This window comes from Leguminivora glycinivorella, chromosome 25 (assembly GCF_023078275.1).
Source record: "Leguminivora glycinivorella isolate SPB_JAAS2020 chromosome 25, LegGlyc_1.1, whole genome shotgun sequence".
NCBI classification, from domain to species: Eukaryota; Metazoa; Arthropoda; class Insecta; order Lepidoptera; family Tortricidae; genus Leguminivora; species Leguminivora glycinivorella.
Genome location: NC_062995.1, coordinates 7816839 through 7841254, shown reverse-complemented (window position 1 = coordinate 7841254; position 24416 = coordinate 7816839). Strand labels below are relative to the sequence as shown.

General features: G+C 38.7%; 1 protein-coding gene across 3 annotated transcripts in view; it reads left to right on the top strand.

Moving 5' to 3' along the window:
* LOC125239187 (segmentation protein cap'n'collar-like) overlaps positions 1-24416 on the top strand; it is a 252847-nt gene that overhangs the window by 116300 nt on the left and 112131 nt on the right. For all 3 annotated transcript variants that reach the window (XM_048146705.1, XM_048146704.1, XM_048146703.1), the window contains 3 exons: positions 5708-5782; positions 7272-7415; positions 8015-8060. In XM_048146705.1, coding sequence (XP_048002662.1) covers positions 5708-5782; positions 7272-7415; positions 8015-8060 — 265 coding nt within the window. The remainder of the gene's footprint in view (positions 1-5707; positions 5783-7271; positions 7416-8014; positions 8061-24416) is intronic.

The window sequence follows — 24416 nt, the reverse complement described above, 5'->3', positions numbered from 1 at the left end:
TGTTTGACAGTGGCGCCGTGGCCAAGTGTAGTTTATTCTGTTGAATGTTCTGGAAGAATAGTTTGAGGAGTTTTGGGTAGCGTCATCTGTTGACGATTTTCCGAAGCTTGTATATTTTAAATTTGTTTGTAGAGATTTCAATGGAAAATTCTAAAATGTAATGCTGGTTAGCCTTGTACCGATTCAACATTGAAGAACATTTATGTATGAGCGTAAGTCAACGTATGCAGACGTCATACGTATCATAATTTTATATGTTGATAGTTGAAATATGGTAGAAATCATCCACACCTTAGATAGCTGGCAGTCCTCAACTGTGCGTTTCTCCAGAAACTTCCTGCCTCGAATTAATGAACTGTCGCCTTCCGGACCGATACGACCCTCAAACTTTCAAGAAAAGAGCGTCGTACATCTCCATCATAAAGGCAGGCAACGCATTTACAACCATACTGGTGTTTCGGTTGTCCATGGGCGGCAGTAATCGCTTACCATCAGACGACCCGTTTTTGTTTCCTATAGCATAGAAAAAACAATACAAACCTCTTTCTTCTGGGAATTATTTTGTTCAAAACTCTATTTATAAAGATAGAGCCTAGATCAGCCAGACCTTCCTAATTTTCTTAAGGATTAAACATATGTGTAGAGATCGTATAGATAGATGTATTTGTTAGTTTGGCCCGACGGCCATTTTTCCGCTACCAAAAAAAGGAAGCCAGACCATTTTGTAATATAACTTTACAGTAATTTCCTTAGTCGTTCTAAAATAAGAGTGTCACAAGGTTTATATATAAAAATTAAAATTTTGAAAAAAAAAAACCCCGACATAGTGGACCGATTTTCATGAAACATGGCTAATAACACTCCCGACTAACTCAGCTTTCAAACAAAAAAAAACTAAATCTAAATCGGTTCATCCGTTCGGGAACTACGATGCCACAGAGACACACAGACAGACAGACAGACACGTCAAACTTATAAGGGACCATCCACACTCAGGCGACGCATGTTCTGAGGCGCGGAATGGACGTCAGCGCCACGCCGCCCGAATGTAATTTAAACGTCTCCTCAGTACATTTTGTATAGGAAGGACGTAAGACGCGCCCCCAGGCGACTCGTCGCTTGGCGCGCGCCGCGTCGCCTGGGGCGCGCCAAGCGACGTCCCTTGCGCGTCCTTCCTACTTATATACAAAATGTACAGAGGAGACGTTTTTTAAATTACATTCGGGCGGCGTGACGCTGACGTCCGTTCCGCGCCTCAGGACATGCGTCGCCTGAGTGTGGATGGTTCCTAACACCCCGTCGTTTTTGCGTCAGTGGTTAAAGAGCATGACACGTTTACAACTAAACAACATACGTGTTTTATAACAGTACTTGTAAATTACTTATTCAAATAATTGTGTATTCGTATCTCCTTAGCAACACATTGTTTTTGTGTATCTTGTGAAAATAAACCTTTATCATAGAGGTGAACTACGTGAATGTTCTTTATAAAGCGTATTACATACTAGTATATTTATTTAATAATCTTACAGTGTAATCCTACACGTGAAACGTGAAATTTACATAATTCGAAAAATTCTAAGTTGCTTCTAGGATTTACAGCGCCCTCTAACAAGGTTTGACGTTAACTTTTGTAGCGCCATCTAGTGATAGTATTTAGTAACTTTATTATTGCCCTCTAGCGTTGAGTAGCAGCGTTCGTTTGCGACCAAGCTGTGTTCTGAGTTTAGTGTAGCTTGTAGGTTAAGTAGTTCTCAACGCGTTGTATCACAACTGTTGTAGATGGCGCTTGTATCAATATTATTTTAGTTATGACAATAAATTCAAAGATGGCGTTGATATCAATTTTAACTTAATGTCTATTGGACAGTATTGGTTTCATTTTGAAATGTTAGATGTCATTGGTATGTATTGTATGGGTGTGTGGACGACGTGTGAAATAAAGTTAATAAAGAAATAAAAACAGTGTGTTTGTCTCTAGTCGTTACAATAGACGCTATTTTGAAAGAAATAACAAAATGTAAATAGCAAAAAGAGGTTTTTCATCACACCCGCACTTTAAATGTGCTGTTGCACGCAGGCGGAGCGTGAGTTATAGAAAAATCGTTTTCCCAAGGGAATAATGAAATTTCTAGTACCGTACTTAACTTTTTTACATCTGTTTACATATTTTTTACATTGCGAGTGTGATGAAAAACATTGTGTGTAACTCGGGGAGTATAAATATTACAAACTCGAGTCTTTAAATCGCTCCGAAAGCCGTCGCGATTTAACTTACTCTCGTTTGTAATATTCAAATTCCTCCCCTTGTTGCAATGTACTATTAACTTTAAAAATATTGATACCGCACCTTCGATTTAGTAGCAAATTTATGAACTCGCAAAAATTAAATCAATTTTCAAACATGCTATTCATAATGATTTTATATAAAAAGTCGTTGAAAACTGTCGGTATATTGACAGTGTCAGTAAATGCCCAGTACATGAAAGCCCATGTACTGTAAACACGCGAGCCTCTCGCACAAAAAGCGCGCCGGATTATCTCGGGGTCCCGCTGAGACGTGATACGATCGCGGTAGGGTTCCGTAAAAACATAGAGAACCTTAAACGAATTTGGTTTTTGGAAAGGTTAAAATCCACAAATAAAAAGGTGCATTAGGGTAATTCTGAAAGTCGTCTAACTTCGAAAGTAAGCATAAAAATCACCATATCAAGATTTGATTTCGGAATTACCCGAGCATATCTGTCATTCTGTATTATCCTAATGCACCTTATTAAATTTTCTATAAAAAGGGGTTAATTTATTCAATGAAATGTTTTTTTTTTTCAAAAGTAGTATAAACTTTAGTTAGATCATTTTTCTACCTAGTGTTGTATACACAGAACTTAATTTAGATAGAAGAAACAAATTCATATATTTGTATAGGGGCCGAGCGTGTCAAATTTTGTACTGAAGTTGATTCTTGCCTGTAATTTTAAATATGTCTCAGGCTCTTGATTGTTCATAATTTTTGTGTTGTTGCAATTGAATATCATGTAACGAGGCATTTTTTATGTTTTGGTTGACTTCAACTTACAAAAATTGACGCCCGAAAGCTGCAAGCTGCGAGTAAAGACGGACAACTCAGTGGATTTCACTGAGTTCATTTGACACGCTAAGTAGATACGTTTGCTTGATCTATGGTGTATATGACATCTGTGGTTGTATACGACTTTGTGCTCACTCAGTAAGTCATCTTTTTACGTACCTACATACATATTTCACGAATCTAACAGACTGATTTTTGAATGTCGACCATTCGAATTCGTGAAATTCATTCAGCTATTTAAATTATACTAATAGAATTGAAAAACGAGTGGTCAGTAGCACAAGATTTCGAAATTCAAGCGCTCGTTTTACAAAAATCGCTGTTCACCGTTTTCCGCTGACATTCGAATGGAGAAATCGTGCACTTGAGTACAAAAATCTGCTCCCTAGCCGCCGCCTTACAATCGTGGTAACGCTCTAATTTTCAAAATATTATAGGTAAAGTTATATTTATTTCAAACATATTTTAAAGTCAATATGACTGCAAACTGCAAAGACTTACCCTGCCAACTGTACAAACATCAGCACCAACCAAATCATTATTCCCTCAAAAAAATTGTTTTTTTTAAATACCTACTACGTCTGTGGCAAACAAGCATACGGTTCGCCTGATGGAAAGCGGTCATCGTAACCTATGGACGCCTGCAACTCAAGGAGTGTCACATGCGCGTTGCCAACCCATTAGAAACTTGTACACTCCTTTCAGCAAAAAGGAGTGTACAAGTTTCAAGGAGGGTTCGGGTTCCGACGACTCAAAGGACAATAGACGGAACAAATTAGTTCCGTAGATCCTTCCGTCACCAGCACACCGCACCCTCGTTGAGCTCTGGCAGCCTTACTCACCGGCAGGAACACAACACTATGAGTAGGGTCTAGTACTATTTAAAAAATAGACAGAACCCGCAATTCCATTAAAGTTTCCAGCCTTTACTTTCTCATCAAAACTGCCCCGAGCGTGGGTCTTTTAAACATATCTCGATTATGAAATAAAAACAGTCTTTAACTTTAAAAAATAAGACACCTTTTCCGATGCATCCCAAATTAACTTACGTCCCTTTTCAAATTTAGCTCTTTGGGATAATCAAGAATTGAATTTAGAATTTGAAATGTTTTAGTATAACTTGCCGCTTTTCTACCTTACACTTTATTTCTCTAAGTTTAAGGTTTAATATCGTTTTGTATAATCTAACGTTTAGCTGTTTGAGCTACATTTCGTTATTAATTTGGTATTAAGCCAATCAAAAATGGCCGCCGTATAATTATGTGATTTTTTTAGCTCGGACCAGTCCGGTCAGGTATTATTGATATAATGTACTGGTTTAACATAAATGATTATGGGTTAGGTGAGGTATGAAGATATTTGAGTTTTTAGATATATAACCGTACTTTGGGCTAGTTTTAAGTACATACTAATATTTGTTTAATTGAGAAGACCGTTTTTATTACTTATGTCATTATTTTATTTATTTTATTACTTATCTATAACTTCTTTAAGTGTCGTAGTTTTTCGATTTATGGAAAACGAATTAAATATAGTCAAACCTTGTTCTCCTAAAAGATTTAGGAAGATGGCGACCTTCCTTGTTTCGGCGAAGTCATGGAGATTGTTTGCTTCAGTATAAATTTCAAATTTCTGCTTCCAGATTTTCCATTTTTCTGGAATTTGACTGTCAATTTTTAGAGGTTTTATCGAACCGATGATCGAACTTTCGGCATGGCGATCTTCTTCATCTTCTGACACCATGTTTAATTGAGAAGACCGTTTTTATTGAGACGTGTGTTTATTCAAGAGATCATTATGGAAGTGGCTTCATACAGAGTTCTGTCTATTTAAAAAATACATTCAAACGTTATTCTAAAAAACCATAGATAAATATGGCCAGTAAGCCAGAATGCATCAATATTATAAATGGGAAAGTGTTTGTACGTCTTTCACGGCAAAACGGAGCGACGAATTGACGTGATTTTTTTATGTGGAGATAGTTGAAGGGATCGAGAGTGATGTAGGCTACTCTATGTCTCTTTCTAACCCTCCACTTCCCTAAAATGGGGGTAGGGGGTGGAGTTTTTGTATGGAATGGAGCATTCCTCAATTTTGAATTTAACGCGAGCGAAACCGCGGGCAAAAGCTAGTAATGTACAGATGCGAAAAGGGTTACCTTCGTATTTTTCCGGAAAAATTCGTACCTATTTGTCATGCTAGTTCAGTCAATGTGAGTACATCTTGTACTGAGACTGACTGAAATAGCCACGTTCGTACGTTTCCGTAACAAAACGAAGGCAAATCTGTTCGCACTACATCCATTTAAACTTTAACGCTCGGCCACACATGCGCGTTTTGAGAGCGTAGGCGGAGCGTTAGCGGAGCGCAATGATAGCGGTGCGCCCAGCGGACGCCGGCGGGAACTAACGAGCGCGGATTGCGAGCGGAATGAGCGCGGATTGCGAGCGGAACGCCAGCGTTCGTCCGGCGCACCGCTATCATTGCGCTCCGCTAACGATACGCTATCAAAACGCTTTGTATGGCGGAGGCTTTATGGACAAGAATTATTTCAACAGTTTTGCGCCCCTTACCAATGTTAGATGAGATCTATTGACGTGTATGTTTGTTTGTCTGCAGGACATGGATCTTATCGAGGTGTTGTGGAAGCAGGACGTCGATATGGGCTTCTCGCTCGAGGACCCCATACAACCGGTGAGTGCTACCCTTACAACTTTACCACAGTATAATAAAGTATATCGTACAGTATGGCCACTCTCGTCGCTGAAAGTGCCGCCCAACCCGCTCTCGGTTACCACAGTTACCGCTTGTCAAAAACGCGACCAGTCCACCTGTCATAATCTCACTCATACAAGTATGGTACCCGTTCACCTACGAGCTTAAACTGTGTGCGTAGGAACGCGTCTCTTTCATATATTTGATCGCCATTGTCATAAGTGTGACTTTACAGTACTAGTACTTATATTATAACTAGCTAAGAGATCATCCCCACACAAGAGACGCATGTCTTGAGGTGCGGAACGGACGTCCGCGCCACGCCTCCTGAATGTAACGTCTCCTCAGTACATTTTGTATAGGAATATGAGGTGCGGAACGGACGTCTGCGCCACGCCGCCTGAATGTAATTTAAAAAACGTCTCCTCAGTACATTTTGTATAGGAAGGACGCGCAAGAAACGTCTCTTGGCGCGCTCCAGGCGGCGCGGCGCGCCGCGCCGAGCGACGCGCCGCCTGGGGGCGCGTCTTACGTCTTTCCTATTATAGGAAACCTTATACCTATTATAGGAAAGACGTAAGACGCGCCCCCAGGCGGCGCGTCGCTCGCGCGACGCCGCGCCGCCTGGAGCGCGCCAAGAGACGTTTCTTGCGCGTCCTTCCTATACAAAATGTACTGAGGAGACGTTTTTTAAATTACATTCAGGCGGCGTGGCGCAGACGTCCGTTCCGCACCTCAGGACATGCGTCCCTGGAGTGTGGACGGTCCCTAAGATAATGCTTATTCTTCACCACACCAACTGGTAAAGGCCCTCATGATTCTTCAAAAACAGATAGCAAAATTCCATTTTATCCACAAGAGTGCAAAGTAATAATTTCATCCAAATTTTAAACTAAATAAACTACGGGTAGATGTTTGCTATAACGCCATCTTAAGGCGGTTGAGAATTGAGGCATGGATAAATTCGCACACATCCAGCAGGCCTCCGTGGCGCAGTTGGTAGCGTGATGGCCCCGGCAAGGCCTAAGGTCGCAGGTTCGAGTCCTGCCGGAGGTGTGAACTTTTTTATATTTCCTTTAATTTAAAAATTAGTAATATCGCTCGCAGACGTTCCTGCATGATAAAACACAAATTTAAACTAAACTGTTTTATTATTTTCTTGAATAAATATTTAATTATTTATATATACCTATTTGCCTGTGTGGTGACGGGTTAAGAATTTCACCACCCCCTTTCTTCCCGTGGGTGTCGTAGAAGGCGACTATGGGATACGGGTTGGATTGTGGCGTAGGCGAGAGGCTGGCAACCTGTCACTGCAATGTCACAGTTTCGTTTTCTTTCAACCCCTTATTTGCCAAGAGTGGCACTGAAGCTTTGGTAGTTTCATGTGTTCTGCCTACCCCTTTATGGGATACAGGCGTGATTGTATGTTGTTGATTGTATGTTGTAATATTATTTTTTTGTACAGTCCGCTCCTCATGCCACGAAGGTGGAACTGGGAGATGAGATCGACAAGGAGCTCAAGATGGCAGAAGAGAAGATACAGCAGAAGAAAGAAGAGAGCGCGATCGAGAAGGTCAAGGCGTCGCTGCTCAACCCGGACGACAAGGAGGTTGGTCATGGTTCTTATACACCCTGTTTTTATTGAATTCCGTTAACTTTAAGGGAAGGTTCTTTAGGTCAAATACAATTCATTTCTCTTAGAAACTAGCGTCCTAACTCTTACGGTTAAATATCGAATTATTAAAAAAAAATTAATTACTGGACACGTGTGTGGCATCTTACCACTTCCTTGTGTTATTTGTTTTGACTGACTTTAATGTTATGATAAAGGTCCTCTCATACGAATTAATTCATTTATTATGTATGGAAAGTAAAAACAAGTTTTTTTTTTAGAATTTAACGAAACGCGTTATACAGGGTGGTTCCTGATGATGAACCTAACGTGTCGAATTTAACAGAAAACAATATAAACACGGTGTATACACCGTGGGCCTAATTACCCCGAAAAATTAACAGTGTATTCCTGACCACATTTTATAATAGAATAGAAAACATTTGACGCCACAACAAAGTACAAATAAAACAAAAGTCAGGCAAACAGAAAACATTAGACGCTAAAATAGCTAACCAATAACCGAATTTTATACTAAAGATTGTTCTTTTAACTCCCTGTTCTCTGATGATGACCATCTTCCATTTGTTCCTCAGGACGACCCCTGGGCCGGCCTTTCCTACACCGTGGACACTGAAACTGGTAAGTCTTCTATTTTTCTATATTTTTAAAGTCCTTCGTAATGACTTTACTTTCCAAAATTGTAGAACGAATATCCTGCGATTCCGGGCGGATATGTCCTTCAAGAAAACTGCGTGCGTTTTATCTTAAAAGCTCGGCACACAAGCGCGTTTTGATAGCGTAGGCGGAGCGGTAGCGGAGCGTCAGCGAGCGCAACGATAGCGGTGCGCCGGACGAACGCCGGCGGGAACTAACGAGCGCGGATTGCGAGCGGAATGTGCGAGTGGAACGCCAGCGTTCCGCCGGCGCACCACTATCATTGCGCTCCGCTGACGCTACGCTATCAAAACGCTTTATGTGTAGCGGAGGCTTAAGGGCGGTTTCGTACTACGTCCGATCCGATCATAGCCGTAGAACTATTTGTATGGTAGTTTACGCACTAGATCGGAAGAATGACGAAAAGAAGCGGATAACGGAGATTGGATTGGATGCAGCGCCGCTCTGATGGTAGACGCGCTTGCGAACTTTTTTTTTAATTATAAACGGCCACAATGGCCTTACTCTTGGCCACAGACTAGCCAAAGGCAAAGATGTGGCCTACGATGGAGTGAGCTCGCCCAGAAGATGCCTGTTCACTCTTGATTTGAAGGTTGGCTTTGCAAGTACCCAATCCATTTGCTTGCTGCTTCCTATGTAAAAAAGGAAAAAAGAAACCTTAAAATTCACTCGTTTGGACAGATGAACTCAGAAATATAGCCAACCTCAACGCCAACCTTAGAAAATTCTGAAACTGATGGTGTAAAATTTTTGGTTTGCATTTTTTCTGAAATGCCTTTTAGCACCTGCCGTCCTGCATCAAGGTAAGTAATTCATTTAAGTTTTAACTGCTGTCTCTTGAGCGTCTGAGTATTTTGACAACCAGGAATCAGGCGCGAATCCAGCTTCGTGCCCAGGGGTCACGTGGTAAAGACCCAGGGCCCCGGGGGGTGTCACGTGGTCTATTTGTATGGCTAACCTAGGCTCCAGGAAGGGACATGACCCCCCATGGCCCCCCCCTCCTGGATCCGCGCAGGCACAGTATAATAAAGAGTACCGTACAGTATGGCCACTCCCGCTCCTGGATCCGCGCAGGCCAGGAATAGTTTTCGATACCATTGAGCAAATAATGATACAATTGTAGTTCGAAAAGATTTGCCTTTGACGGAAACGTACGAACCTACGAACGGTGTCATGCTATTTCAGTCAGTCGAAATTGTCGAAAATTGCTGAATGCTCCATAAAAACTTCCACCCCCAATTTAGGGGAGTGGAGGGGTTAGAAAGAGACAAAAAGTAGCCTATGTCACTCTCCATCCCTTCAACTATCTCCACTTACAAAATCTCGTCAATTCGTCGCTCCGTTTTGCCGTGAAAGACGGACAAACAAACAGACACACACACTTTCCCATTTATAATATTTAGTATGGATTGATAGAAGATAGAATACTCTTTATTAGCACACCTCAGCAAAATATACAGAAAAAAAGAGACAGTGGAGATAAAACAAATGATTGTAAATAAGGTGGGGTGGGTGTCGTAGAAGGCGACTGTGGGATACGGGTTAAATTGTGGCGTAGGCGAGAGGCTGGCAACCTGTCACTGCAATGTCACAGTTTCGTTTTCTGTCAACCCCTTATTTGCCCAGAGTGGCACTGAAACTTGAGTAGTTTCATGTGCTCTGCCTACCCCTTCATGGGATATAGGCGTGATTGTATGTATGTTGTATGTATGTATAAATAGGGGCAGAGAACAGGCGGTCTTATCGCTAAAGAGCGGTCTCTACCAGACAACCTTTAATATAATATTAGGTAGCAGGTATTTAGGGTTCTCAAAGGGCGGCAACGCATGACACGCCTGATGTTGCTTATGTCCATGGGCGTCGATGACTGCTTCCCAGGCGGCTCGTCTGCTCGTTTGCTGCCTAAGTGTCTATTTCATAAAAAAAAATATAATAGTATGGATTAACCAACACAAAAGACTTATGTAGTAACTCCGTATAGACAACTTTAAGAAAAAAACGTACCTCAGAATCATATATTTGTTTTCAATAAAAAATATAAAAAAAAAATATATAGAAATAGGTACGGTGGCCTAGATGGCGTTACACCTTTGGGGGACGCTCGGCTAGATGGCGCTAATATTAATATTTGACATTTTTAACCCCCGACGCAAAAACGACGGGGTGTTATAAGTTTGACGTGTCTGTCTGTCTGTCTGTCTGTCTGTCTGTCTCTCTGTCTGTCTGTTTGTCTGTCTGTCTGTCTGTCTGTGTGTGTGTGTGTGTCTGTCTGTGGCATCGTAGCTCCCGAACGGATGAACCGATTTCGATTTAGTTTTTTATGTTTGAAAGCTGACTCAGTCGGGAATGTTCTTAGCCATATTTTATGAAAATCGGTCCACTATGGTGGGGGGTTTTTACAAAATCTTAATTTTAACACATATCAAGCTAAGAATATGGGCCAAATTGTCAAAACTGTAGTTTAAAAGTTTTAAGCTTGTGTCGAGAGATGGCAGTCTATGCACTGTGATTACATATTTTTAATCCCCGACGCAAAAACGACGGGGTGTTATAAGTTTAACGTGTCTGTCTGTCTGTTTTTCTGTCTGTCTGTGTGTCTGTCTGTGGCATCGTAGCTCCCGAACGGACGAACCGATTTCGATTCAGTTTTTTTTTGTCTGAAAGCTGAGTTAGTCGGGAGTGTTCTTAGCTATGTTTCATGAAAATCGGTCCACTATGTCGCGGTCAGGGGCTTTTTCAAAATTTTAGTTTTTACTTTGACAGTACCTCTCTTTAATACTTGATCCTCTGTGCCAACACGCTTCTTCAAGCCTACTCGACCATACAAAGCCAATACTTAGATTGCCGCTATCGAATCGATCCCCCTATTTACCACATAGGCTGCCCCTATGTGGAGGGTGCTCCCCTAGTTATTATTGTACATGTTTGCGATCGTCTTTTGTAATATACTTTTTACAGTACGGAAGGGAGGGTAATGCTTTTTTTAGGGTTCCGTAGTCAACTAGGAACCCTTATAGTTTCGCCATGTCTGTCCGTCCGCGGATAATCTCAGTGACCGTTAGCACTAGAAAGCTGAAATTTGGTACTAATATGTATATCAATCACGCCGACAAAGTGGTAAAATAAAAAGTGGAAAAAATGCTTTGTTAGGGTAACCCCCCCCTCCCTCCCTACCAGTAAAGTGGGGACTGTTTTTTTTTTTTTCATTCCAACCCCAACGTGTGATATATTGTTGCTAAAATCGTTTTTTGATAATATTAATATTTTTAAACTTGATAGGTTCAGTAGTTTTCGAGAAAAATACGGAATTTCGGAACCCTACACTGAGCGTGGCCCGACACGCTCTTGGCCGGTTTAGTTACTACTAGCTATTGCCCGCGGCTTCGCTCGCGTTAGAAAGAGACAAAAAGTAGCCTATGTCACTCTCCATCCCTTCAACTATCTCCACTTAAAAAATCACGCCTTTCGGCGCTCCGTTTCGCCGTGAAAGACGGACAAACAAACAGACACACACTTTCCTATTTATAATATTAGTATGGATACTATATTTCACCTTAGATGAGTTCGGTGACACTTCCAGAAATTCTGAATTAAGCATATTATGTTCGCAAAATATTTTTGAAAAATAATTTGTACTTTGACAAAAAATAATGAAATATATTTAAAAACTATTATAATTATTGAATATACACCGTGTTTCACTTAACACTAAAAACCTGAAAACCGTTTGTTCAGAATCGAGAGTAGAATCGATTGAGCTATATCTTGATGGGGGTAATATTTTTTGTTTAATTTGTATAATTAGTTATTATTTACGTGCCCATTCTATAAATTCGTAATACAACATTGTGCATATCATATTGCTAGAGGTTGTATACCTTTTTCAGTATTTAGGGGTATTAATACTGGCTGGTTACTTGGACGATTATTTTTTCCGCTACGAGTTTGACGTTGTGCGTCACTTTAATTTTAAAGTTTATCATAAGTCATAACAAATTGAACTCTTACTTAATTACAACCTTGTCATTTTGAATTTTAGGTTTAAATTTGCTTACTGCGTCACCTGTCCAATTTGAAGTTTAGGTACTGTGACACAGTTTAACGTGCTTTACAGTGACATAGCTGTCTATTGGTAAACCTTATGTCGTTGCAGTAACATACACAATTAATCAGTTTTAAGGTTTACGATGGTAGCTAGCAATTATTTTATTGAGTGTAGAGTTAAAAGTCGAGTAGAGCTGCACAGAAAATTAAATATTCAATTAAAAAAAAAAATAATCATCAAATTAAAAAATTAATATTCTAGATACGTTTAAAAAAATAAAAATCAGTTGGGGTGTCTGAGGTTTTGAGTGATACCGGAAACACGGTGTATATGCATTATCAATGCTTAATTAAATAGATTCCTTCAAATAAAAGAGAAAAAAGCGCTGGTGGCCTAGCGGTAAGAGCGTGTGACTTTCAATTCGGAGGTCGCGGGTTCGAACCCCGGGTCGCACCAATAAGATTTTCGGAACTTTTTTGCCAGTCGCTTTTCGGTGAAGGAAAACATCGTGAGGAAACCGGACTAATCCCAGTAAGGCCTAGTTAGCCTTCGAGGTCGGAAGGTCAGATGGCAGCCGCTAGAGATGGGTAGGGGTGAGTAAATACTGAGTATTTACCCGTAATTTACTCAAAGCACCGAGTAAGTACTCGTATTTACTCATTTGGGTGAGTAGAAACTGTTACCTAAAAATAATTAAAAAAATGAGATTTAAGTACTTAGTCGTGTTTATTTTAACTGTGTGGACATGTTTAAATGAGATTTATATTATTAGAAGCTTATGGGAGTCTTAGTTTGTCGAAAAAGAGGTAATCATTGTGAGAAAAAAATAATGATAATCTTTAGTTAGCAGTTTTGTTTTAAAAAAGCAGGTATTTACAGTAAAAGTATGAGACTTAAATTAAATTTATGTTCTAGATAACGGCATGACGTTCGCAAGTGATTGTTAATGTGGCACTTACGACCTTTTATTAAGGGTTTTCTAAAGAAAACTCAAAAATGGCTCAGCTGATGACGTTTAAAGTACTAGTTTTGTGTTTTGTATTATATGGGCAATAATTTGACGGTTTCTGGATATTTTTCCAACAACGAATTCGAAAGTTATAAAGGTATAAACATTATTTCGGCCTTAATTATCGTTTTATTCCAAAACTGTTCATATTATTAAAAAACTTTTTTATAAACATTCAATTATTTTTTAAAGACCTATTAGATGATGTATAACACACGTAATTTCTGAATTTTATTTTTGTGAAAAATAGTTACATGTATGGAGAGCACGTCTTTAAAATAAAATTCATATAAATTTGATTACTTAACTTAGTAGCCGATAACAAAATACACCAATATTTCTAATTTGTATTTCCATTTCAGCACGCTAAATAGTTTATACCCACCAATTTGAGTAAAAACGAGTAAACCGCATAGTTGTTAATGAGGTTCAGAAAAGGGGACGGACTGAAAATCAGCGTTGCGCCGTCAATTTGTAACAAAATGGCTGCGCAGCATAACATGCTGAGCCCGTTCCTTTTGACATGCATGCTAGTTGTCTATTTTATTTTTCAATATTTTTGTGTAAATGTTCAATTTTTATTTGTGTGTCAATAAATGTTTTCTTATTCTTATTCTTATTCTAAATACGGGTATTTTGAGTAAATACTGAGTATTTACTCGATATTTACTATTGAGTATTTACTCACTACCCATCTCTAGCAGCCGCTTTCGTAAAACTAGTATCTTCGCCTAATCTTGGGGTTAGTTGTCAAAGCGAACCCCATCAGGCTCCCATGAGCCTTGGCGAATGCCGGGACAACGCAAGGAGGATGATGAAAAGAAAAAAAAAATTGTTACTCTCAAATAAACAATGTATGAAACGCTACATCCGCCCTTATTATTTTCCGTTTCATTGTTTCATGCATTGCGTTATTTAAATATTATAATGCAATATATTAAAAAAAATACAGTTTTTATATATTTTTCTTTATTCTGCGCAAAAATATAATTTAGTTCGCAAGATTATTTAGCGAAGCGAACATAGTATGCGAAATTCAGAATTTCTGGAAGTGTCACCGAACTCATCTAAGGTGAATAAACGAACCACAAAATTGAAATTTTGAAAAAAACCCCGACCGCGACATAGTAGACCGATTTTCATGAAACATGGCTAAGAACACTCCTGACTAACTCAGCTTTCAGACAAAAAACTAAATCTAAATAGGTCCATCCGTTCGTGAGCTACGATGCCACAGACAGACACGTCAAACTTATAACACCCCGTCGGTTTTGCGTCGGGGGTTAAAAAAACCAACTATTATTAATTAAAGCCCCGAATTCGATTACATTTCGCTCCGGCACTCGATTCCCGTCGAGTCGATGCCCATGCGCAGGGCTCCATTACTCATGTGAGTCAGCCATTTTTGGATTAATAGAAGTTATGGGATTCCGGGCAACGTCTGTTATGTACGAGCGTATTGTAGATTTAAATGAGTTGTAAGGGTTTTAAAGTAAAGTCGGTCTATACAGCTTTGTCGATGAGAATTGAGAACTGTCCCATAAAAGCTCTAATACATACTAATGTCTTCATTTGAAATTCTGACAGAAAATCATACTTTTTTAACCCCCTACGTAAAAACGACGGGGTGTTATAAGTTTGACGTGTCTGTCTGTCTGTTTGTCTGTTTGTTTGTCTGTCTGTCTATGTGTCTGTCTGTGGCATCGTAGCTCCCGAGCGGATGAACCGATTTAGATTTATTTTTTTTTGTCTGAAAGCTGAGTTAGTCGGGAGTGTTCTTAGCTATGTTTCATGAAAATCGGTCCACTATGTCGCGGTCGGGGTTTTTTTCAAAATTTTAATTTTGTGGTTAGGTTATTCAGTACAGATGGCCCTCCGAAGTTTCGACCTGACAAGAAATTAACCACTTCTCGCACTAGTGCGTAAAAAAGCTCCATCTGTACTGAAAAAAAAAAAACATTTACCACATAGTCTATGCCCTCCAAACTTCCATATTTAAACGCACAATGGCGTGTACATAACGCTCATGCGCGCATTGTCGCGTGATTAATGTTATGTTGGCTACGTCTCAATCCCCAGGGCCGGACCATTAATAATATCATTGTGCAGTTTAAATCTATTCGCTTTCAATTTAATGTAAGATTCACTATTGTACATGTTTGCTTTGGAAATATATTAAACTAGCTTTTGCCCACGGCTTCGCTCGCGTTAGAAAGAGACAAAAAGTAGCCTATGTCACTCTCCATAGTCTCCATCCCTTCAACTATCTCCACTTAAAAAAATCACGGCAATTCGTCGCTCCGTTTGGCCGTGAAAGACGGACAAACAAACAGACACACACACTTTCCCATTTATAATATTAGTATGGATAGTAAGTAAATATCAGCAGCGGCTGGTCCATACAAGCCGATTCCCACCGGCTTGCCTAAAATTGATTACTAGAGGTAGTAAAGTACCTAATGTTAAGGTAGGTTTCTTTTTGCTTTGGTGTTGCCTAGCAGAAATTTTCACCAGCCGCCACTGGTTTGTGAGCTGAATTCGAGTAAAATGTAAAACTACGTTGAGAAAATCCTAAAATATCACTATGCGAGTTTTTATCCAGCATACATCGAGAAAATGACTCTAGCATCCTTGGTTCAATGATCACGCGCCTATTTTTAACCCCCGACGCAAAAACGGCAGGGTGTGTCTGTCTGTGTGTGTCTGTTTGTGGCATCGTAGCTCCCGAACGGATGAACCGATTTAGATTTAAGTTTTTTTGTTTGAAAGCTGAATTGGTCGGGAGTGTTCTTAGCCATGTTTCATGAAAATCGGTCCACTAAGTCGCGGTCGGGGTTTTTTTCAATATTTTAATCTTGTGGTTAGGTTATTTTAGAGAATTTCCAGAATTAATTATGACCTTGCCACAATTTATAATCGCAAGTGCCACAGTTAGCTCGATTAAAACTTCACATACAAAAACTTACACCCATTCACAGACTAGGCTATTTGCTCTGTTGTGATGACTAACCAATATCTTCGCTACTTTAAAAAAAACTTGTATCTTCATCTGTCAATGAAAAGAAAATTGTAGTAAGTATATGGAATGCATATAGACTTACTGCGTTTTAACTTTGAGGAGCAGCGTGAGATACGAGATTTTTTAAAAGTAGTGACGATATAAGTACACCAGCAACACTAACCATAGACAAACCTTACACCCATTCAATAAAGCTTACGTAGTCAGTCGCAGCCGTGACAGAAATCTGGGTGTCATCGTGAGAGGCACTTTGACAGCTACTAGATACTATTTTCATTCATAAATACCATAGAGGAATAAGTAAGGAGAGTTGTAACTCCATACATCAGTAAATGTAAGTTATTTGTAGTGACATCTAGCGTCAATCACGCGTCAAATAGCGTAAATTATCAGTACCACTACTCGACACTATTTGTTAACAGTGTCGCGTCTGCCATAAATTTGATATTAAAACAGTTTACAACTTACATTACAAGCAGAAGGAATTAAAAACAGAGTACTGATTAATATTATTGTAATATTAGCGAAAAATTGTTGAGCATTAGACTTTTTGTTCGTCGCGACATCTATTGACAAGTAGCAGTACTGATAATTTACGCTAGTTGATGACGTGATTGAGGCGTGGGTGACGCTAGATGTCACTACAAATAACTTGCATTTACTGATGTATGGAGTTAAACTCTTCCCTTACTTATTCCTCTATGATTGGAAGTAAGATGTTGTCAAGTGTTTACCCTTTAACCCCATCTTTTGTATTATTTAACCTCCGACGCCAAAAATCACGTCTGTCTGTGGCATTGTTGCTTTCGAACGGATTAACCGATAAACGGATTAAAATCTAAATGATTTTTTGTTTTATTTGAAAGTTGAATTAGTCGGGAGTGTTTTAGCCATGTTTGACAAAAATCGATCCACTAAGGGGTGTTTAAAAAAAAAATGTTGGTTTTTGGCATGCATTTCCCGTATAGAGACGTAGACTGCAGTCTGTCTGTATGGCCTGCAATACAACCCTAAAAGGTTAATATTATGTTAACCGGAAAGTGGGTCAAATTTAGCTTCTACGTTTTGACCCAAACTAACATACTAACAAGGCAAGTTGAATAAAAGTTTGTAATAAATAAATATAGGTTTCGCATTTCGGTCTCAGTAGCATATTAGTGTGATAAAGACGTTAGCGATTATGTTAATGTCAAACTCTTAATGTCAAACCTTATAGTACCTATAGATAGAGGTTTTGACTCCGATCGTAACCAATGAAAGGCTTCGTCACTTTAATTTTATACATAGTAATATCCATCCATCTCGAAAACTTTCGTAATTTATGCATTAAAATATAATTTAAAACTTATGATCGAAACGCATGAAAAAACTTAATAAAAGTCTATTATCTCTGGATTTTTGAAAAGGACACGTTTTTCGAGCGGACTGGCGTCGGTTCAATAATGAGCTCAAACTCGACCAATTTTAATAGAACTCTTTATTCATACTGTTTGTTATGGGCGGTGGGTCTTTTAAAATTGGTCGTTGTTCTCCGAGTGACAGCCGCGTTCGAATTTCAAAAAGAATCGGGTATTTTTTCGAGTCGACTTTCCACGAGTCATCGTTCTGGCTGTGTTCTCTGTGATTAATACTTTGGGTATTTTTTGGGGTTCGCTAGGTTTTTGTATGTTCGGTAAGAATAGGGTAACCTCGCGTTGGATCAAACTACATATACCTGAAGTATCTAAAATAGATGCTAGTTTATAAGAACCAGCAGATTTGTGAATCTCTTTTGTTGGATGCCTAGATTTGAAATCAACTGAAAACCTGTACCTACACCTATTCCTGCTGGCCAACAGTGGCGCAATATTTTCGGGTAAAGCCGGAAAAATGTGTTTTGTATGGACTTCTACAAATACTAGATATATTGTATCGACGCTCCGCCAGAAAAAGCATATGCGCAACATTAAAATAAGTACCTAGGTATCGGAAAAAGCTAGATTTTTTTTTCCTCGAGCAAAATGTTTCGTGTTTTTACCATCAAGATTTGAATATATTAATATTATCTATGTAACTATATCGTCGCCTATCACCCATAATAAAAAAGCTTTGTTTGGAGCTAGGTGATCTGTGTAAGGTGACCCCCAATATAAAAAAAAACGGAACCCGTAATCATATTCAGCCAACTCTGACTTCTCGATTTTTTTTTGTATAAAAATTGGTGATATTATGTATTTCCTGCACATTTGGCCTCTTTACAAAACGTTTGATCCCTTTGTGCGTTTAATCATTCCTTTGTAGTATGTCGGCTGGAAACATCATCATAACGCATTCATAAGTTTCGCTTTGGCGTTGTATGTATGAATTGATAGTTCGATACCTGTTCGATAGGTTTTTTATAATGTAGGACTCGCTTACGAAAATTACGAAGAATGCAATAGCGCACAGTAATAGGCTACTAGACTCATATGGAATTTGGCACAGTAAATGATTGCCTTTTGTAGTATTTGACATAAAAAAACAATATTTATAGATTTTGTGTATAAACAGTGTATTCTGAGTACGTATTTTCAATTTAAAATGTGTGTAATTTTTTATTTATTTTGGCCACCGAAAACGCTGTCAGCGATGAAGTGACGTCATTGAATTCGAACCTTACTGCATGTCAAAACAATCACTGACATATTGAACTTTATGTTTTCATACTTAAAAAGTCAGAAAATGTTGTTTTCGAATATAATGACCTGATGCATAGACAATCTATAGATAAACACGACTGTGTTGTTTTCGCCTGATTTACTGGTCAAATTAGCTTCTTTTTAAGAACTGTCAAAACGATTTGCTAATATGGAATTACTATGAAATGACGAGTGACGAATGAGGAGTGACGTCACGGACAATTCATTTAACTTTATATCTTTCTCTTTGACTTATTAAATATAAATTATGTTTAAACATAACTACTGTCCACATTTTTCTTCTAATTATGTGGTGCTTTATTTCGTGCAGTACTTATTGTTGAAGATCCAAATAAATAAATAAATATGCTTCTGTCAACCTAAAGACTAATATTTGTCAATTTATGTCTCTGTCTTGACATCTAAATTTTGGTATCGATCGCACAGTGGCCATCAAATTTAACTGACTCTAACAACCGATTTTAGATGGGTGCACATCTTACCCAGTCACTGAATCTTTTGTATTGGTAAACAAAACATAAGTACATCCGTGATCAAATAAGAAAAAAACTGTTTTCCCATTGTATGATTAATTCAAGGAAATGCCTAAAACATTTTTCGGGAACGAACCACAAAAACCAACGTAGGCGTATTACAAGTACTCTATAATGTAGGTATAATAAATAACCCAAAATCATTATACGAAACTTAGGTCCCTTACTGACAGGTTGATCGAAAAACCTTTTTTATCCAACCTCTATACATTTGAAATCGGATCTTAAATCGGCCACCAAAAAGTCCGAAATCACTCTGCGGGCCTTAATGGAATCGATATGGCTTTGAAAAACAAAAGGACACAAAGCAAATATAAAGGATAAATGAAACTAGACACAAACGTTTGTATATAAAGCCGAGACTTCTTTAAACATGATAATAATACATAAGATTACTCGAAAGCGATGTTCTAAATTCAAATCGAACATGTTTTTTTAAACATACCAAATATTACGACAAAAACTCGTCTACATTTTCAAATTCAAATTTGGAACTATCTGGGAATTATATTCAAAATACCCATTGTTTCAAAACGATCCTGTTTTATTTACAACTCGAATTTCAGTTCTATTATTATTGAGATAGATTATATTTTTGAGTGAAAGAAGAGTGGTTGTTACGTTATTGCGTGCCTGGCACGGTGCGTATTGATTAGCAAGGGAGCCGGCCAATCAGAGGCCGCGTGTTTCAAAGATGGCTGCCAAGGGTAGGTCTCCCTTCAGGATATCCATCTATTTAATTTATTACGCATTGTGTTCCACGGACATTAATCTTTTTTGCTTTTATTAATGTTACGCTGTTTTATTTTAATGAAACCGCTTTTCCCTCGTTTCCCGGCCGCCATTTTGGTTTCCCATTGTTTTATTGATCTGGGCTAGGGAGTGTTTTTCGCGAAAGTATTATGATTCTTGTTATAAGATAATGTACTTTATGTATTACATATCTACTTGTCACATGTAACCTATTATTTAGGGTGTTATTTTTAATAAATGTGCTACAAGCTATAGTGTACCTAACAACCGTTGTTTTCTCTGTGATTTGATAAAGATCAGACGAAATCATGAAATTACCTACCTACAAAATGATTGCTTACTGATCCGGCTTGCCTACATGTAGGTAAGGTAGATAACGTACTAATCTCCGTCTATTCTGAATCTAAAATCAAAAAGCGGAAAGTCTCGAAAATGTTGAAAAGTCTTAGAAATTCCAAGTTCATTTCGAAAGGAAAATGGAAACTGATTTCAACAAGAAACAAGAAATACATACAATACAATACTGATTTGATACAAGAAATATAAAAGTTTCCAAAGTAGAGCTATTGGTCTAAAATAGTTTTGGCTGGAAGTGCTTTAGCTTAGAACATAATAAATTACAGACTTACAAATCTACATAATAATTTTATGCACCTATTAGGAAGTTACAATATTTTCTTCTCTTCTTCTTCTTTGCATCCTGTTACCCTCTGCTGGGGTGTAGGGCTCGAATCATATTTCTCCATTTACTCCGGTCTTGGGCAGTTTGGGTGACCTCCTCCCACCCCATGCCTAGCACCCTGAGCTCACAAAAAAATGGTATGTCATGAACCGAACGACGCCAGGTCGATTTAGGGCGGCATGGTTTGCGCTTTCCGGGTACATTCCAAATATTTTCTTAGCGATTGAAAATTGACTAATTATTACTAAAAGTCCAAAACATTAAATTTAAACGAATCATATTAAAAATAACTAAACAAAACGAACTTGTATCATTACCAGACCTTTAATATCTCGAACGAAATCAGCAGCGCCCACAAAAACTGCAATTTGTCGGGGTTTTTTTTGACAACCGCAGTTGTCAAACGCCATTATCTTAAAAGCTACCAGAGACAATCTTGTAAAGGTTTTTTTTTCTAAAGTCAGGTAGAAAAAATGCCGGTGGCTCTTGCCGTCCGCGTAAAACTTTAGAAATGGTTAAAAGGGTGTTAATAGATGTGGATAATAACTTTTTTTATTGATGAGGGTTCGGGACAATTGCTACTAAATTTGAGAATAAGTATTAGCGAAGTTAAAATTGTGTTTTTGTATTTAAATTGTGTTATCTGCTCTTGATTGTTCTTTCTGAATAATATCAGTCGTTTTTCTTTATCAATCTTTGTTTTGATTTTTTTTTTAAATTATGATACTTATTTGTTGAGCTAATGTTTGTGCAGAGGACATGCTCTGTAGTCCGAACTGGAGAATTGTCATTAGAAATATAAATGGGAAAGTGTGTCCGTTTTCCACGGGAAAACGAGGCAACGTGTAATTGACGTGATGTTTTTAACTAGAGATAGTTGAAGAGATGGAGAGTGATACAGCCTACTTTTTGTCTCTTTCTAACCCCCCACTTCCCTAAAATGAGAGGTGGAAGTTGGTATGGACAGTTCCGCAATTTTCGAATTTAACGCGAGCGATGCCGCAGGCAACAGCTAGTAGGTATATTATAAACTAAATTTGTGTTCTGTTCTGAACACATGACACACGTCATTTTTTTTATTTTTAACCCCCGACGCAAAAACGACGGGGTGTTATAAGTTTGACGTGTCTGTCTGTCTGTTTGTCTGTCTGTCTGTGTGTGTGTTTGTCTGTGGCATCGTAGCTCCCGAACGGATGAACCTATTTCGATTTAGTTTTTTTTTGTCTGGAAGCTGAGTTAGTCGGGAGTGTTCTTAGCCATGTTCAATGAAAATCGGTCTACTATGTCGCGGTCGGGGTTTTTTTTCAAAATTTTAATTATTCATAAGGTACCCAAAACAGACATCATTCAATATATAGACAACATACAATATAGTCATTGCTTATAACACTCCAGTTACATAAGCCTCAGAATTCAGAATCCTCAGGCAATTCGTCTACCTCGTGGAAACGCTCGCGAGTCACCGTGACGTCACAAGATGGCCGCCGTGTCATGGCCAATCAGCGATTTGTTAGGATTTAACACTTTTTAGTCTACTGGCGAACTTCAAACTTGTCTCATATGTATCAATTTAATACGTTTTTGAAGCAAATATTCCGGAAGAAGTTCAGAGCCGGGAACGCATTAAAAAAAAAATGGGCTTATTCTTGGCCACAGACTAGCCAAAGGCAAAGACGTGGCCTACGATGGAGTGAGCTCAAATCAAGGGTGTGAACAGGCATCTTCTGGGCGAGCTCACTCCATCGTAGGCCACGTCTTTGCCTTTGGCTAGTCTGTGGCCAAGAGTAAGCCCATTTATAATAATGAAAAAAAAAAGATAGCAACTAACTGCAATTGGTGTGGAAACTGTACACCTACGTTATCCATATGTGGGAAAGTGTGTGTGTCGATTTGCTTGTCCGTCTTTCACAGCAAAACGGAGCGACGTACCGACGAGGTTTTTAAGTGGAGATAGTTGAAGGGATGGAGAGTGATATAGGCTACTTTTTGTCTCTATCTAACCCCTCACTTCTCTAAAAGGTGCTAAAAGGGAGGGTGGAAGTTAGTACGGAGCATTCTGTAATTTTAGCAAAAGCTAGTAGACTATAGTCCATGAAGAGAGATGAGAGATGGCGCCACTGCCACGATAAACATCAGCTGCGTATACAATTATTTAATACCCGGCAACCTTCAAATCAAGAGTGAACAGGCATCTTCTGGGCGAGCTCACTCCATCGTAGGCCACGTCTTTGCCTTTGGCTTGTCTGTGGCCAAGAGTAAGCCCATTTATAATAAAAAAATGCAAGTACTAAAAAAAATATAGTCCATACTGAAGTGTATTGTTTTCATCCTATTGAAACATTGTAAGTTACCTACTTTCACAAAGCCGCATTTAAATAAGATCAGTACAACGTATTGTGTTTCATTCAAACCCACTCGAACCTTGAACTTGCAAAAATGCTGATCGGCCGTGAGTGACATTTAGGTACTTTTCTTGTTATTACAAGACTAATCCATACTAATATTATAAATGGGAAAGTGTGTGTGTGTCTGTTTGTTTGTCAGTCTTTCACGGCAAAACGGAGCGACGTATTGACGTGATTTTTTAAGTGGAGATAGTTGGAGGGATGGAGAGTGACATAGGCTACTTTTTGTCTCTTTCTAACGCGAGCGAATCCGCGGGCAAAAGGTAGTATCTAAATATATAAAAGATGAAACTGACTGACTGACTGACAATGACATATCAACGCACAACCGGGACCGCTGGTCCTAGAGATTTCAAATTTGGCACGTAGGTATAAGGTGTAGAGGAGCACTAAGAAAGGATTTTTAAAAATTCACCTCCTAAGGGAGTAAAATGGGGGTCCAAAGTTTGAATTATTTTAGTACGCGGGCGAAGCCCCGGGAAAAATCTAGTAAGAGATACGTTGGCACTATAAAGTTTAGTGATTTTTTTATCCTCGAATCGATGAATCCTTTGCAGGATTCATATATTAGGAGGTACAAGCACACATTGCTCGCCCTTAGTGCGTTTTCACATTATCCGATCCGATATCGGATGGCGGATCGATATCCCATATATTTACGCCGCCATCTTTTATTTTTTCTTTTGAAAACCTTCCGACATCCGATATCGGATCGGATAGTGTGAAAACGGACTTAGAGTTGGTTAAAAGCACTTAGCCTTCAGAGATAACAATAACATACACATGCATGTAGTGCGAAAAGGGTTTCCTTCGTATTTTTCCGGAAACGTTCGTATTTGTCGTGCAAGTTCAGTCAATGTCAGTACATCTTGTACTGAGACTGACTGAAATAGCATGACACGTTCGTTTTTTTTATTCCTCTTTGTTACCAAGATTTATTTCATGAATTGAGATTTTAGTAAGCTTTATTTGGTCATTAAGGTTCTCTAGTATCTACATTTTCTTAATTATAACAATTATCCTATCCTGTATATATCTTACAGTAGGATCAATTAAAATTTGCTGACGTGGCTATGTACAAACTTTTTGAGAACTGCTGAATAGTTATTTGTTTTACAAGGGGGCAAAATTGTTGTTTTTAACCGCACGTGCCAAAATTGATACCCGAGCAAGCGAAAGATTCCAATATTGAACCG